The sequence below is a fragment of the Paramacrobiotus metropolitanus genome, unplaced genomic scaffold, assembly GCF_019649055.1.
Source record: "Paramacrobiotus metropolitanus isolate TYO unplaced genomic scaffold, Prichtersi_v1.0 Parri_scaffold0000131, whole genome shotgun sequence".
Classification (NCBI taxonomy): domain Eukaryota; kingdom Metazoa; phylum Tardigrada; class Eutardigrada; order Parachela; family Macrobiotidae; genus Paramacrobiotus; species Paramacrobiotus metropolitanus.
In genome coordinates this window covers 90,448-108,294 of record NW_026570351.1, presented here as the reverse complement: position 1 = coordinate 108,294, position 17,847 = coordinate 90,448, and the positions used below count along the sequence as shown (strand labels likewise).

Sequence of the window (17,847 nt, the reverse complement as noted above, 5' to 3'; positions counted from 1 at the left end):
GAATGCTGTTTACAACTTTTATTGAACTTTTATTGAATTTAAGTCAGTGAAAAATATGTATCGGGAAGTGACGTGTTTCCTGGCACGAAGCTATGAGAGTCAGGACGGAACGTCAATCCTTTTCTGAACAAGTGCAGAAAAGTCGATTTACCGCGGCAACCCCGGCAATGGGTATTTTCGTCATTGTTGATACCGGTACTGTTCCGATGATATTCCGCAGCGCACTGATCCAAATTTTCTACTGCTAGATCAAGAAGATCAGAGGAAACTGGATCAAGTGTGTCCCAGGAAGCCTGTGGCACTTTCTTTACTTGATCTTTATCTTTTTAGCTGAAAGCAGCAACAAAACCAGATCGCTGTGAGAAAAAAAAAACTGAAGAGAGCCAACGCATCACCGTTACCTAATCACCATAATACCGTCACCGGCATAGAGGCTTGGCGAGTATTGGCCCAAAAGGCATCGGGGAGTCTTTAGATGGTCGAAAAGTATTTGTCAATTTTCAAGCAGTTCAAACAGAGAAGCGGTTTATGTTTACCATGCTTTGCCTTTTTAATTTCTGTGCTATAATCTACAAAATCATAACGGCTGCCAAAAATTTTTATTGACAGTTGGGTATTTGCTTCTAGATTACAATAGCTGATAGAATTCAGTTTCATATTGCGGAAGCACTTGATTGCACTAGTCAATATGTCATTAGTGACACGGCTTAATATGTGAGATGCAGCGCAGACCTGCATGTGGTCACTTTGTCATTATGTCACTAATGACGCATTGCCACCAGCTATCGTGGGTACTCGCGTGGCAGATACCAGCCTTACCACTAGCGGTACTTGTGCATTTGTCATTAAGTAGGTTGCGTTTTGCACGGCCATACGATTAACGGCAAAATTAACGACGATCTTGGTGTTGTTAATTTAACGTTCCGTTGATTCGAACAGGAGGTTGCGTTATGAACTAAGGTCAATGCTATGCGCAGGAGTTTTTCATTTTTAAAGAAATCTTGTACGTCAACGATTTGTACTAAAAATCTAAGAAATATTGTACGAATAAAGTAAGCTCGGGTTCAAAGCAATTCGTCGTACGATCTTGTACTTAACTTGTTGCACTTTACACCTTACTTTATTTAAAGTACTGCACATTAGTTAATACAGACTGTACTTCCCGCATGCCGTGAATCCGTTAATTGGTAAGAAGTCCGTACTTTGTGTAAAGTACTGCACAGTTCGTGTATCTATCCACATCTACCTAATTCCGTGAATCGGTGAAAAGTCAGTACTTTGTGTAAAGTACTGCACAGTTTGTGTATCTGTCCACATATACCTAATTCCGTGAATCGGTGAAAAGTCAGTACTTTGTGTAAAGTACTGCACAGTTTGTGTATCTATCCACATATACCTAATTCCTTGAATCGGTGAAAAGTCAGTACTTTGTGTAAAGTACTGCACATTTTGTGTATCTATCCACGTATACCTATTTCCGTGAATCGGTGAAAAGCCAGTACTTTACGTAAAGTATCTGTACTGCCAGGCTTACGAGAAACAGAATGTGAGCGATCTGAGCAGATAGCCATTTTTGTTTAGCCAAAACCACGTCAACCAGTGTTCACTACTCCGTAATACAAAATGAGGACTGGCTTTTGCTTCCCAGCTTTATCTTGTAATTTGGATTTCAGTCATTTGTTCATACAAAATACGGTGGTTACACTTGCCCATTAATATAATAATTCTTACCATTCAGTTAATGCTGCCTTCATAGGAAAACACGGGCGTTGGCTGTGGGCACGGGTGTTTATACGGGGTTTGGCTGCGTGCACGGGGTTCGGGAACGGGTTTTATTTTTGGCAGTAGCAAGTCAATTCTCCGACCACCGTTTTGCTTCCTGGCAGTTCACTGACCGGCAAACTTCGATTTTACCATTATTCCCAACGGTTGCACTGTCCGAATCAATATTTGTTAGAATCACCACACACATTTGCCCGTGTTGGTCTATACGAAAAATAATTTTATACATTTACTAGGTAAATCTTTCAACTCCTGCGGCTGTTAATAAAAAAGCCAGTGCAACAAAAAACGAAAAATTAGCAGTCTGTACTCTGTATTATGAACATGTTCTGTTCATAATACAGAGTTACAGACTGCAATATTTTACATATTACTACAGTTCATAATACAGTTTAAGTTGATCACAGTTGCCCGCCAGAGCTGCTGTTAACTCGGCCGAATGTTAGAATAATTAATTCGCAAAGTGCAACCGTTCGAAATAATGGTAAAAGCGAAGTATTGCTGATTCACACAACCTGCTAACCGACAGATTTGCTTTTCAACAGTTTTGCTGCCGACATTTTGTTTTCTCAGATTTTCTTATTTTGATGTTTGCTTACTTCTGTTTTCTTATGGTTTTTACTCGATATGTTTTTCCTGTGCTTGCTAACGATTTTCTATTTTTTTCTCTGTTTTCTGGTGTTTTCTTGCACGCGTCTCCTGTCATATGTTCCGTTATGATCTGTTTCGTTTATCTTGTTTTTTGAAGTCAGCAGACTGTAGGGTTCAGCAAATTGACGTTCAGCAAGTCAGCAACCGATCATCGAGCTGTCGGTTAAGCAAATTGTCGGATAAGCACTTTATCGGTTAATAGAAAGTCGTCAGAAGTTGTCCGTGCGCCGGTTTTGGCTGCGTGCATTTGTGAATTCTTTCTTTCAAATTGCTTGAAATTAAATTTCCAGGGGGCGCTAATTCCTTTCCGGGGGCCGGGAAGGGAGGAACGCGTATTTTGGATGTCCGCAGAGAGTGGGGTCACAATATTTCTCCCTGTCAGAAAGACCCGGAGTAACGTCGAGAAAAGGATTTCAGAAAAATCGAAAACGCTATTAAAAATTGAAAACAAATTACTAAAATTACGGAAACAAAAAATTAACAAAAGGAGAATATTTCTAAGATTGATTGAAAAGATAAAAAATCCGGTAAAAAACGAAACGTATAGCGCCCTTGGGGGCTGACTTCCCGCCGGATAAAATACAGATATTCTGTACAATCCGACCCGTCATCACCCATCACAGGTCAAAATTCAAAAACGCGATGGAATACCATCCCCGGCGCGCCTGGGTACAACTAAAGTGGTGAAATTAATACTTGGCGGACGCATATTGTTATTATTAACAGCTGGATTTCTGCCAAACTTGAAATAAATTTTATCCTTCAGTAACAGAAAGCGGAAGCGTAGGCGAAGCAAGGCACTGCGCAAAAGTTTTCGACGTTAATTAATGTTAAAGTTCACGAAGTGTTTACGACGGACAGACTGAAATTAACGAAGCTCAAAACGGTATCTGAACTACAGATAGTAGAGGTGATACGGGGACAAAAAGTTCCAATAATTGTGGTCCGATTAATTGTGCTTCTCATATGTAGCAACTGACCGATATTTGCTGCTGACTGATTTGGGAAAAACTTAGAAAATTTGTTTTAAAGCTGCAAATCAAAGGGGCATGTTCCTGCAAAATTTACACATGTTCGGGTCTAGCAGTCAGCGGAACGGGAAATGTTTTCTCAAAACGACCTTGAAAAATTTAGTTAGGGGGGATCCATAAATTATGTACGCAGCAAACCAGGGAGGGACGGTCCAAAAAATGTGACAATCTGTAACGGCCCCTGCGAACCCAGGGGGAGGGGGTGGTCAGCTCCATGTATTACGATTGAGCGAACCAGGGATGAGGGGTCAAGCAAACGTGACGGACCGCTACGAAGGGGGAGGGAGGGGTGAAGAAAACGTGGTTTTTTGCGTACTTAATTTATGGATGCCCCCTTAGTACACTGTCATACAGGCTCACTGCTACAATACAAGTATCTGTGATTCTGTGTACAACAGCGAAAACCCATGGCAACTTCCCGTGCACGCAGACAGCACCCGTGCGGAGCCATAAAGGTCATCCGTGCACGCTGCCAACTGCCAACGCAACGCCATTTGTAGTTGTGCTAATGAGATTTGTACAAATGAGATGTTGCTCTTGCCGTTGTTCTTCCCAACGACTTTTTAACTGAGTAAATGGCTCATTGATTACTGACCATCTCATGTGCACATTTAAAGATCGCACAGGCGTTGGCTAACATGTTCGTAGTTGCATAATTGAATTTTGGGTAATTCGCGAAGTTCACTAAAATCGATGACTGCCACCGATGAACCATCAAATTTCGTTTTATCTCGTCTGTTTTAATCAACTTCACTGAGAGCAGCTTAGAAGTTGCCGTTGAATACTAATCATCTCTGTCAAGATTTCAAATTCTCTCCACTTCTCTCAGTGAGCTTATATAGTAATTGTGATAGTGCTCCTAATCATTATAAGTTAATGTGCTTATTATCTAACTATTAAACCGTACGACTGCAGCATTCAAAGTCCGCCATATTAAAAGCACAAAATTTTAAGACGGCTGTTTTTTCGCTGACGTTTTATCTTCAGTCGCCCTAATGACGGTCGGTTCTCGGTTGGCTAAGGCGGTCGATTTTCCGGTAGATTATTCCACCTTTCTTGTGTTAGTGAGAAATGATTATGGACCATTTCCCGCAAAATCCCGGTATAATATGCATAAGGACGAGGCCACGAATGCTGCCTACAAGCCTGAAGCGAGCTGGGTACGGGTTTCGTCGGCCATGAGTCTAAGGGCTAACGCCCTTCTTTTCATATTCTTAATATTGGTGCACATGTTCGTAAAAAAGGTTATTGTATTATGGGGAAGGCTCCCGAGCTTCCCCCTTGGCCCCGGCGCCGGAGGGCTGCTTGAACCCGCCATAATATGATATTTGCCGGTAATGAGCACAACTTAATTACTTATGCATTCCTGATATGGTTGTAAACTGCTAACCATATTGACCTTTTGTTTATAGTAAGTTTTTACGTTCACACCAACTGTCAAAGACAATAATAAATTAATGTTAGAATATGTAATTAATATTTGATATTATATACCAATAATACCATATTGATTCAAAATGGGTGCCTTTAAAAAACGGTGCGAAAAGGGGTGCCTATAATAAACGGGGGTTTTAAGGGGTGCCTTTAACGGTTTCCTATTTTATTAAGTATTTAATTTACTGTTACTGGAGCATACAATAACGGAAACGGGGAAGTATAGTACAGCAAATATCTCCATGACAACTCCGTTAGAATTAAGGTCAGTGTTATGCGCCTCGACAGTCGACAATCGGGGCGCACAACCATTTTCGTAAAATTAATCGGTATCTACGTGCTGTATTTGTTAACAGTGTCCCGCCACTTGGGCCACCTGACACTTGAGCCACCACAGTTTACCCTTCTTAATTTTTTTTAGTTCTTATTTTTCAGACGGGTGACCGAATATATTTATACCTGTATACCGGGTGGCCGAACAAAATGCCCCTCTCCGTTCTCGTTTCGTCTCTCATGAACCACTTATCGCATCGCAAACATTTAACACTCGTTCGATAGACAATTTTATTGACTATTCGAAACTACAAAATTGCTTTTAGAGAAATAAACTGTGTTTGCTAAAAATAATGCCAATTGAAATGGTGTGAATAATTATTGTGTCCCAGCTCGCTGGAGAGAAATTCTCGTGGCAATTCTTTCCAAAACGTGATATTTAAATATTTCAAACTGTTTTAACAAGACAATAGCCTCTTTAACCAAGAGAAAAAAATTTTGTTGGCATGATGCTTGCGCCGGTTGAGCTATACCGTCAGCACGTTTCGTGACTTTACGAAAAAAATGCAGTTTTTTATTTGGTTCTACTCCGCTATTTTAGTTACGATTTTTTGCTGCGCGACAGGCAGCAACATGAACTGTCGGCTTAACGGAATAATGCACCCAAGGAATTGTCTTTACAGAAACGAGTTTGTCCCAGGTCATTCCGTTAAGCATTATTAAGAGATTTATTTTCAGAAGATCAGTTCGCGGATTTCTTGACAATTTTAATCGTAAGGTTTTAATTCTATCATTTCTTAGCCGAACACGGTTCCTTAAAAAATGCAGGTCTAAACAGTAAATAAACCCGGGACAACTCCTCTATCAGAAATTGTAAGATTACATTCATTAACCAGCACCGCTGAATAATGGGAATTTTTAGTGTAGGATTAGAGAAATTAGAAATTTTCGTTTTGGGACACCCTCCAACTCTACCCGTTTTTTCAAAAAAGTTGTTTAAAATTCAAATCTGTATAAACTGATCGGTTAACCTAATTTTTGTATAGTATAAAGGTTGTTCTTTCAAATGAAACTAACAGGAAGTCAGTCCAACTTTGGGCGGGTTCAGCGCACCTCGCTAAATCAGAGGGCCATTTTGTTCAGCCACCCGGGTAATAACAGAATTTTGAAGATTCTAAGCACAACGTATGATTCATATTATGGCACAATGTAAGGCAGAAATGATTTGAAATCGGCCAGTCAGCCGGTGGTACAAAAGCATCAAGTGCGGCGGTGCAGAAGGATTCAGTAAAGTTGTGTTACAGAGTCGGAAAAACAAGGAAAATGGAACACACGCTCTCGACCTACTTAATGTGTGCGATGCCTGACAGGGAGCACGCAGCTGCAGCGGCCGGATCTTAAAGTGGTGAACCTTCATCTAACGGCTGCAGTAAAGAACTACTTACACAAACGATAAACTCTTCGTAAATTTCGGAATAAAAAAACTCGTAAATTTGTTCGTTATTACTTAATAATAAATTTTGCAATATTAATGAGGAATGGATGCTACATCTGAGCATACGACACAGGCTTCGAACAAGGGAGTCGTAACCACAGCTAGGCCTTTCGTTGAGCAGTGCGGTGTGCACTACCGGCACCGAAATAGAAATAAAAATCCGAACAGTTGGCAGCTGCAAGAAGAAAATTAGAAACTCATGCAATAATTTATTATAAGTGCTCTGCTCAGCCAAGTTGGGGCAGTTTTGCTAAATAATTATAAAATAAATGGACACACTGTTACGCTTTTGAATTCACAGTTATCTAGTGTAAATGTTTACTGTGAATTCGTTTATTTCAAAACCGGTACCTCTTGGTGTGCCAGTAGGGAGCCGAGCACAAGTTTTGGGGGTAGGGTAGTGGCCATTTTTATGATGCCTGTAACGGTCCCTCTAAAAAATATACCAACAGATATGTTTACGTAAACTTTTCTGGATACTCCTAAGCTAACCGAAGCCTGTCCGTTATGGGTCAGCAAAAAATCTAGCGCGATCAGTGCTCGGGCAGATCGCGAAGCAATGTGCACATCCCATAGGCTTGTATGTTAAGACGTACCTTCCGCAGAATGCGGCTGCCTAGCGCACAGACCTAAGTAACTTCAAGTTTATATTTTCCATGAATAAAACGTGGATCACTTGAAGCGATTTTGAGGTTTGAACAGACATAAACTGTCCAGGCGGAGAAATGCAGTGGCCGGATGAACAGAACAAAAAATCAACAAAGTGGTTGCAAAAAGTACGTATGGTTGCTCTTACGGTGTCTCGTGATGGAGTGTTTAAGGCATATTTTACGATTGGAGAACTTTTTATTGACACTCAGGGCTTCGCAAATACGACTTCGGCGAAAGTGGTTACCTGTCGCATCCCGTGCACCGGGAGCGTGCAAGGGAGCTAGGCCACCCCCCAATTCAAAAATGCTTGCAGTCACTCTGCAAAGGTCACCAAGGCTTGACCGAAATCGGCTGATGTATGGTATCTTCCGCAAGAGCAATGAATGATCAACAGCTCAGAGATATTGCTTTTGGACAACGACGTCGTCAGAATTTGTAAGCAAATTTCAAACACGAATACTGCTACCACGCTGGGTGGGTCGAGCAGCTTTTTTCCACTGGTGTACTCTAATTTTGACCTCACTATTATTAGGAAGGCGGTCTCAGCGTAGAATCTCCAATTGAAAAAGATGTCGGATATACACGGCAACTAAGAAACAATTAGATAAGGATATTTTAGGACGGCTGACTTGTTCTAATTTTTTGAAGAAACTGCCCCAACTTGGCTGGGCAGGGCTGTATGTAGTAGCGAAACTGAGGTTTGGACTCTTTCTGCCATTGCACCTCATTTTTTGCGTGTGCTAATGATGCTTATGTTAACTCCGATGGGAGAACCCCCCGGCCCCCAGGGGCCAAACAAATTTCAGGGAAGGTAAAAAAAAAACTTTACCATGTAAGCAATACAACCATCCATGCATGGTACTCGTACTTATCACTTCGTAACCAGGGTTGTACAAGTACGGAAATAGTCATACGTATTATGGTTGCTATGTAACGTACAATGCGCAGTACAGCACCGCAGTACGAAACTCCTGCGCATAGCCACTTCGATGAACTAAACAATTTACTGCTCCTGATATTAACGTGAGGAACTACTGTAGGTATCAAACATTCTCCGTCCAATATTTGTACAATTTCAAAAGAATTTCGTTTACCCGAATAAAAATTAACAACAAAGTAGATCTTTTTTATATGGTATACGCACGTTAGAAAGAAATGAGGACAAAGTTTTCACGCAGACGTTCTAAAGAACTGTCATTTTCCATTCTAGAATGCGTAACTTGCAGTTACACTTGAAAGATGGTTACAAAGTTGCTGTAGAACATTAGTTCCTGAAAGAAGTATTTGTGCAACTGTGTTTTGATTTTTGGAACAATATTTTGTCACACTTATGAAAACGTAAATTATTCTGCTTTCAAAGTAGCTGGCAAAATGCTAAGTAACTGACAGCAGAGCAACTGTCGAGACTGGTACGAGTTTTGAAAAATTCGAGTCGAGTGGGCAACTTAGGATTGAGTGCCCAGGCAGAAATTCACTGGGTTGACTGTCTCACCTATGCAGTCTTCGTGCTCAATGGTCTATGTAAGCCCGGTCGTTCATTACTGAATTTCAACGTCGTCATTAACGAAACGATACCCCCTTCGTTTCGTTAATAACGACGGGTAATTCCGTTTAAACGTTCGTTAATCGTACCCCGTCGTTAATTCTATCGTCAATCGTACCCCTTCGTTGATACCGCAACCTGCTTATATTCTAGAATGGAAAATGACAGTTCTTTAGAACGTCTGCGTGAAAACTTTGTCCTCACTTCTTTCTAACGTGCGTATACCATATAAAAAAGATCTACTTTGTTGTTAATTTTTATTCGGGTAAACGAAATTCTTTTGAAATTGTACAAATATTGGACGGAGAATGTTTGATACCTACAGTAGTTCCTCACGTTAATATCAGGAGCAGTAAATTGTTTAGTTCATAACGCAACCTCCTGTTCGAATCAACGGAACGTTAAATTAACAACACCAAGATCGTCGTTAATTTTGCCGTTAATCGTATGGCCGTGCAAAACGCAACCTACTTAATGACAACATTTGCGGCTAGTTGTTCTGGGATCAGCGCGGCACCTACCGGGGTGACCCTTAATAGTATCCAGTCATTATGTCATTACTGACATAATGCTATGTCATCACTGACATAATGCCACCAGAGACGGCAGTTTGCTCCTTTATTGCGTGTACTAGTTGCCCCCAGTCCGGCCCGTCATTATGTCATTAATGATTTAGTGACATAATGACACCAGATACGGCAGCTCGCTCCTTTATAGCATGTAATTAGTTGCTTCAATGTGCAGCCCGGTTTGTCTTTGTGTCATTAATGACATAATGACACAACTTACTTAATACTGGTGGTCGAAGTTTAGTATTTTTTGGGCCAAAACTCGCCGGTACACCCGGCATAGCGCGCCGTAGCATCTCACACAGTTCTAGTCAGAGTCTTCAGGTTCTACTGTGCTAAGTGTCTATAATATTCCCCAGTTCCGACCATGGGCTGGAAGCCAAAGTCCATGCAGCTAGAGATTCCAAAGTTTTTTACAAGTTACAAGCCTTACTTACCTGACACGTGCTGCCCCACTGTGATGGTCACATGCGTTAGCGGCAAAAGCAGCAATTTAATATTAAGAGTAGAAGCAAAAGACAGCGAGCTTTTCCTCTGCAAAATGTACCATTGATATTGCAGTCCGTTAAATGTTTCAAGTGTTCGGTTGTTACTAGAACTCGCGGTGGAATGCAAGTACGAATTTCTGGAATAAGCACTTGGCCACGTATCGGATCTCAAGTGAAAGTCGTGTTGTCGCCACTAAGGAAGAACTTTGCTGGTGCCGCTTAAATATGCTACATACGTCCAATGAGCTACCGCTTGCTCTTCATGGAAGTTTCGTAGGATTTACAGAACACTTCCAAACTGATTTCGCTGTATTATTATTTCAAAGAATTTTGCAACGAAAGGTGGTGATATTAAAAATCGATTACGTGAGCAAAACTGCGTTACTGGTCATAACTCATAATAAGTCGACCTTCATTTCATAAGGCATTTCCTCTACATTTCACTGTGGAACAATGAAGTGCGGGTAACATAAATGTCAAACATCAGTGATAAAACATAAAAGCAAAGTGAAACGAAAAAGTCAAACTTAAACGATTTGGGAAATATGATATAAAAGCAAACCATATTTCGGCGCATGGATTACTGCAACCACACGCAATGGCAGCGAAATGCGTTTTCTAATTCTTTCTAAAAAGGTTTACCGAAATTCCCGATCTGTTTTTGAACCTTCTCCTACAGAGTGTTCTTTCCTTCATGCTTCTATCGACAAATAACGAGTCAATTAAAGTGCAAGCAGTCCAAATTTAACTCTGAATGAGTCGGTTTGAAATAGAATTGTCGCATGACAACTGGCCGGTCTTCATTGAAAAAATAAAGAGGCGATGAAAACCAAAGGTAAAATGGCACACCGACAACTCGCTGACGGTCATCTTGCTGACCGACAACTTGCTGACGACTATTTGCTGACCGACAAAATGTTGACCCGACAGTTTGTTGAAACAACAAATCGCTGAACGACATTTTGCTGAACGACAGTTCGCTGACACCGACGATTTGCTGACGACATTTTGCTGACTGACAGAATGCTTACCCGACAATTTGCTTCCTTACTAAATTGTTGACCGACGTTTTACTGGCAGACGTTTTATGAAAATACCGACAACTCGCTGACCACAAATTTAATTTGTTACCCATCAAATCCTTGTGAAACTCAATTTTTTAATCACGCGTTTTTTATTTCATACCTTCACCTAAACACGTTTTAAAAACATTTTAAGAAACAATAGTCGATTAAACATTTCCGCTCTCTCAACGGTACCCTCAATTTGGGTGATTATGATCGGATACCACAACCAATTCTCCTGTTATTAACAGCTGCCGGCATATGCAGCAATCTGACCATTCCAGTCGTCCATTTCTCCTTTTTTCTGTGAGCGCGTACGATTGAATTTCATAAAACACCTATGAAACAGAAAAAAACTTAGGAACCTAAGAAACCTCAAAAACCTGAAAACCTAAGAAACCAAAGAAACCTAAGAAACCAAAAAAACCTGAGAAACCTGAGAAACCTAAGAAACCTAAGAAACCTAAGAAACCTAAGAAACCTGAGAAACCTAAGAAACCTAAGAAACCTAAGAAACCTAAGAAACCTAAGAAACCTAAGAAACCTAAGAAACCTAAGAAACCTAAGAAACCTAAGAAACCTAAGAAACCTAAGAAACCTAAGAAACCTAAGAAACCTAAGAAACCTAAGAAACCTAAAAGAACCTTAGAAAATTAAGAAACCAAAGAAACCTAAGAAACCTAGGAAACCTAAGAAATGGGTGTAATTATTAAAACATTTCAACAGTTATTAATAAATAATTAATACTGGCTGAGACGATAACATACTCGTTAACTTAATACGCCGTAATAAATGGCAAAAAAGGTTATATTTCAGTCATAACTATCATACTATTGCTTCCTTTTTGCGAAACCAACGAAGATTCTAGTTTTCGCGTAAATATCGCTAATGTGCGTTGAACTGGTCAGCGAATTGTCGCTCAGCAAGTTTTCGTCTTCTACAAGTTGTCGGTCAGCGAGTTGTCGATTACCGACATTTCGCTGACCGACAAGTAAGATGTCGTTCAGCAAATTAGTTTCAGCAAGATGTCGGTCAGCCAGTTTGTAAAAAAGCGAACTGTCGGTCAGCGATTTGTCGGTCAGCAAGTTGTGGTAGTCAGCAACAAGTCGGTCATCAAACTGTCGGGCAGCGAAATGAAGGTCACAGAGTTGTCGTGCTACCAGGTAAAATAGCTGTGAGTGGTCAAACCCGGAACGTGCATTTTGTCAGTAGGTATCTGCTTTTAGCAACTACACAACTGCCAGTATACAGCTACAGAACTGAAGGTTCAAGCGGTGGAACAGCATTTTAGGTTTAAAAGTTCCAGTGGAAGCAGACGAACAGCTAATATGTTCGAGAAAACTGTCAAAATCGATTAAATCGCGTCTGCCTGAAATGTAACGGATCGAACAGATATGGCTGTGCAGCCTAGCCCTATCTGCTAAATCTTTATACATTGAATGTGAAGACTGCATTTGATCTGAAGAACAAATTTTATTGGCTTTATCAAAACATCAGCAAGTATGTTTTACTTACGCCGAAGTCATTCTAACTCATTAAGACTGGCGCGTTAGCTTAGAAGAGAGAAAGGTAGCGACAAGTATTAAGAAACGGCACCTGAAAAGAGAAGCACTTCTTCAAGTTTTTTTTATTAATACAGTAAACAGTAGTTATACGAATACAGTAGTTATACTCGTAGAAAATCGGTACAATGAATTTATTGCATATTTCTGCTGTTATTGCTTCGTTTTGCTTTGCCTGGTGCCGTAGTTTCAGGTAAGAAAACCATTAACTGTAGCATGACTGCCGTAAAAAGACAATGTTTTTCAGAGAAGTTGCCACTAATGTTGGGGATCTTGAAGTGGACTGCCACAAAGTAACGCAACCCAGTGCTTCTCTTGACGCATCGGTTGTGCCGGCCCCATTCGCTTTTCGCACGGACAACCTGACCAAAGCGGAGTGTCTGGCGTATCTTGCTTTTAGTAAGAACTCGACAATTCTTTGCAATCCGGTTTTTATGGTGCAAGAATGCGACGAGGACCACTCCCTAAGTTACCCATTGTTTTCGCGAACGTATCTAAGAGCTGGGTGTGCGTGGGCGAACCGCACAAACTTTGCTCAAGTAACCAAGAACATCAAGATCACCAGTCCCAACCGCGCTGTAACCTTGGAAGTAAGGGAGTTCGCGGATATGGAAGATCTTCTGCATCATGACGTCATGGATCCTGTGCGTCACCAGGTGATCGACCTGGTGATAGAAAAATGCGCCACAACGATCACCACCGCTAAACTGTACGATGCCGGACCGCTGCCAAATCTAGTGCGGCTGCGCATGGAGAACTGCTTCAATATGGTAATTAAAAAGCGGGACTTCGCACGCATCCCGGCGGTCCGGATGATCACGTTCTACATGTTTACTATCGAAACATTGGAAGAGTACACTTTCACCGATTTGCTGCACCTGGATAGCCTGGTACTGGAAGATGGAATTGTGTACGAACTACGCAGAATCCAGGAATATCCGAACCCGCCGAGACGGCAACAGATGGTCACACTGACCGATGCGGACATTGAGAAAGTGCGCCGCATCCACTGTGACTGCTCGTTGGCGTGGTTCCGCAATTTTCTCAAGCGGAGACCTTATCTTACGGACGGTAAAGAGGAAGGCGAGGTGTCGGTTGTGGGGAACTATCGCACACCGATTGTTAATACCATCAAACTGGCGCCCGCAGTGCTCAGTGTGGATTGTGCCCGTAATTTGACGTACAATAGCGCACGCGTGGGTTCGGTGTTTTCTTATAACACATCTTGCTATGGACCATGCTAGCAGAATTCTGTGTTATGGCATCAATACGGTAGTCATTGTCTTGTGCCTGTTAATGTTGACACTGGGGTGCTACCATGGTCCATGACTCACAAATATGTTTTCATTCCTAGCGACCCCACTACGTACTAATAGAAGCGACGTATAATTTCATTAGATACTGTTAAGAATCTAGTATGGACACGATTACATAGATTATAGATATGATTGCCGGCTGTACCTTGCATAAAGACAAACCGTAACTAGCAGATGCAGCTGCAAACGTTTTGAGGATCTTTTGCAGAGCTGCACTAAAAGCTGTTTTGTACGACAGTACGAGAATGTTATGCAGTAAACGCTGTTATGTGCTGTTATGCGCGTATTAAACACTATTCTACTGGTTCGGGCATATAAAACGGTGCCGCATATGTTGTATGGTTATAGAAACCGTGAGATCATTAGCCGCTGACAGGTCTCGTGAACAATCTACACATAGAACGTCCATAGAGCCCCTCTGTTGCTTTTCAACCGGTGGCATTTAATTTCTAATGATATCATTTTTCACAATTCTCAGGTATAAAATAGTTTGAAAAAGGCTGCGTAGAGCCACGAAGGCGCAGTCGGGTTTACAGCATGGTGGCCATCGCGGCGTCGCGGATGGTACATGTATACACTATACACTCAGTACCGTGAATAGCAGCTTTAATACGTTCTAATACAAACTCGCGCTAAATTGCATTCGGCTTGGTTAAGGCTAAGGACAGTAGTCAATATTCGGATGGCACTTGCGTGCTTTCGCGTAGTCTCCGTATCCTCTACCCAGCTTCGTAAGCCCTCTGTGGAAAAGCCTCAGGAAATTGAACTGATTATTACGACAACGCTCACAGCGCTCCTTGTACCGAAGTGGTGGACTGAAGTCTCCACTGCATCCATCCAGAGCTCTCCTTCCGTCCTCGAAAAGTGACAGGGAAACTGCGTCCAGAGCGTCCCAAGCAGCCGGTGAGACATCACTCACTTCCACTTGCGCAGCGGTAACCTTTGGATATTCAGGTAAATCAGGATCCACGTCCCAGTTGAACCCTTTACAGCCTGCTTTCTGCAGGCATTCAGTTTTGTTGACCAGCACGGCCAGAGACACACAGCAGTAGTTGTCGATGTCCGTTATTCCCTCGCAGTATGGTAGACCTGCAAGATATAATAACTATCTGTTAAACAAACCGATGAGCACACCGGATGAGAAGAAAATACGATTCGATTTACTTAATGAAGTATCAAATATTAGAAGTACAAACTACGAAGAACAAAACATTCAGTACGTTGAGAAAACCCTGTATTTTGTCATAGGCCACCAGTAAAAACACACTTAACAATACAGATTCAAACGTAGATCACCGACAAGTTAAACGACTTTCCTGATTTATGCGTTATGGACTGCTGTGTTGTGATGCCCAGATACGTTAGCGATAACAGCAAAAAAAGCCAGATAAATCCCATTCTTCCTTCTACAGTATAATGAGAAAATATTTCATACAGGATGCAAAGAAAATAATGCTACTACTACCGCATGCTGGTTTGAAAACGATGGCCAGATATGTATTTTCACAACTTTGACTGAACGCAGAGAGGATTTAGCTACACAATGGTGTGACGCGATCCTCTCTGGCCTGTGTCTAGACCGAGCTATTCATCAAACAAAGAAAAACTTTGAAACCAAAAGCTGAAAGGAAACGTTTCTTTGTTTATGATGTAATGTACACTGATGTGTGTGTTTTCTACTAGAAAGCTTATATACCGAACTCCAATGCTGCACAACAGATAGAACTCCCAATAACTGCAAAAAACATTTTTCGAAAAGTGTTTTTTGCGTTTTATTTGAAACATTACATTTTGAACTTTTCCTTTACATGTTTCGGTATATAAGCTTTAGTAGAAACACACACAACAGTGTACATTACATCATAAACAAAGAAACTTTCCCATTCAGCTGTTGGTTTCAAAGTTTTTTCTTTGTTTGATGAATAGCCCGGTCTAGACACAGGCCAGAGAGGATCGCGTCACACCATTGTGTAGCTAAATCATCTCTGCGTTCAGTCAAAGTTGTGAAAATACATATCTGGCCATCGTTTTCAAACCATTCCCGTTTTCCCAAACCCGCTTTCTACTGCTAGTGATCCCCTTAAGCCTTTCACATAATTCCTGGCGGAACGCATTTACTTTACTGCATACCTACTGTATAACTTACAGATCTCAAGTGTTAAGTGTTTCGATCGCCACTACTAAAATAGAATTTTGCCGTTGCAGCACAAATGTCCTCTAAATTTCCACTAAACTGCCAGTTACACCTCTTGGAACTGTACGCAATTTGCAGAACACTCCAAATAAATTTCGTTGTATGCTTATAATTCTGCCTTATTTTTGTTGAAACTGCGAATGCTGATACCGCAAAAGAATGCTCGATATAAAAATAATAAAATAAATCAAAGCATACTATTAATACAGGGCATAATTATCCGAATCATCCGAAAGTATTTTCATTATAAAGACTTTTCACGAGTTTTGCTTGTACATTTTACAAGTAATTTTGTCCAATGCGGCATATTTGATGGTCATAAGAAGGCTAACTAACAATTTTACAAAAGATAAGGCCCTCTACACACATTCTGGGACATTCCAACACTGCAACGACGCTGAAAGGTTGAAGTTTTAAAAAAGAACATCCAGGATGCTTTTGTGGTGGTTCTCATATTTGAAGCGTTTGTTTTTCACGATACAGCAATAAGAAAAAGCACCACCTTGCGAGATAACATGGAATATTGCTAGTGTGTTCATACTTCACAGTACTTCCTACATTCTGCACAAACAATCATGCTGGCACAACATGTCATCCTTTAGCCACACAACACCAGCAGTAGAACAGCATAATGTAAAGTTGTAAAGCACTGGAGGCAAGTTATAATACAGATATTTAAAATCGTACGCGAAGGAGAAAATATACAATTTCTAGTAATAAATACAGATAATTATATGAAAATTGATTCACTTGCAATTATAGAGAGACTAAACTGGTATGAAGTGCTGTCGCCGATCCTGAACTCAACAAAATTTCGGAATATCTACAGTAAGCAGCCGGATTCTTAGTCGACTTCGTGGAAGAATGTCGGTACTTTCCAGTTTTACACTTAAAATCTTCCGGGATCTCAAGTGGCTAGAGAAATCCATTCGCTAGAAAGGGGGATTCCTGTGTGTGTAGCACAAATGACCTAGCAGATTCCAGTAATTTCCCACTTATAACTGATATAATTTGGGGAACACTCCAAGTAGATTTCATTGTGTATTTATAATTCGGCGATTTCTATAACCAAAAACTGCCGACAGTGCAAGTAACTGAGCATTAAAAACAATGCAAGCCATAATAATTAAGCCGAACTGTTGGAAAGTGATGCACAAAGAATCATACTTACAGACTGTCTGTATCTGGCTGCATCGGTAAAAAGCGCAGTGCCCGTTTAGACTTGCGGCTTGTGGCAACCGTGGGTTCTTTCTATGGTACCGATACAGCGGTACCCTTCTACCATTGCACTGTTTGTTGCTAAAAATATCTTGAAATCTGTGTCTTCATTGCGACTGCTCTCATCAAAGGCGCAAAGCATCCCGTCCTCATGATGCAAAGACATTTGAAAAGTTTGTCAGAACTTTATAACCATTTACTGCACAGTAGAGTACTCATACACCTATCCGCAACTCTGAACTGCCTTTTCGTACATTATTAGGAAATTAAATTTCGTGAACATTTTGGCTGGGCTCGTCACTTAACGATAACCTTGTTCAAATGAAGTTTCAGCCTCCGTATGTTTAAAATATGGTTGTATGGCGTCAAACGGTTATCCGCGGTTCCAAATTTACGTTTTACCGGGTGTGTTCGCTGTAAACGAGCAGTAAAAGAGTAAAACTTTATAACGTGCGTATTTTTATTATGAGTACGAGGACACGCTAAGTATATCTGTACGTGATAGACCAAAAAACCAGCGAGAATTAATGATAACCAATCACGTGTTGTGCAGCACACCCAGCCACCAAGGGTTGG

General features: G+C 41.0%; 1 protein-coding gene across 1 annotated transcript; it reads left to right on the top strand.

Moving 5' to 3' along the window:
* The first annotated feature begins 12,491 nt into the window (after positions 1–12,491).
* Positions 12,492–14,104, top strand: LOC129598868 (uncharacterized). The gene is made up of 2 exons (XM_055496954.1): positions 12,492–12,736; positions 12,791–14,104. The coding sequence occupies exons 1-2, from the start codon at positions 12,672–12,674 to the stop codon at positions 13,785–13,787; spliced, it is 1,062 nt and encodes a 353-aa protein (XP_055352929.1). The 5' UTR covers positions 12,492–12,671; the 3' UTR covers positions 13,788–14,104.
* Positions 14,105–17,847: the final 3,743 nt, after the last annotated feature.

Excerpts from the sequence above, each read along its gene's own strand:
- LOC129598868 (XM_055496954.1), top strand. The coding sequence starts at position 12,672 with ATGAATTTATTGCATATTTCTGCTGTTATTGCTTCGTTTTGCTTTGCC. Across the intron at positions 12,737-12,790 it reads GCCTGGTGCCGTAGTTTCAG|AGAAGTTGCCACTAATGTTG; the intron begins GTAAGAAAACCA and ends AATGTTTTTCAG.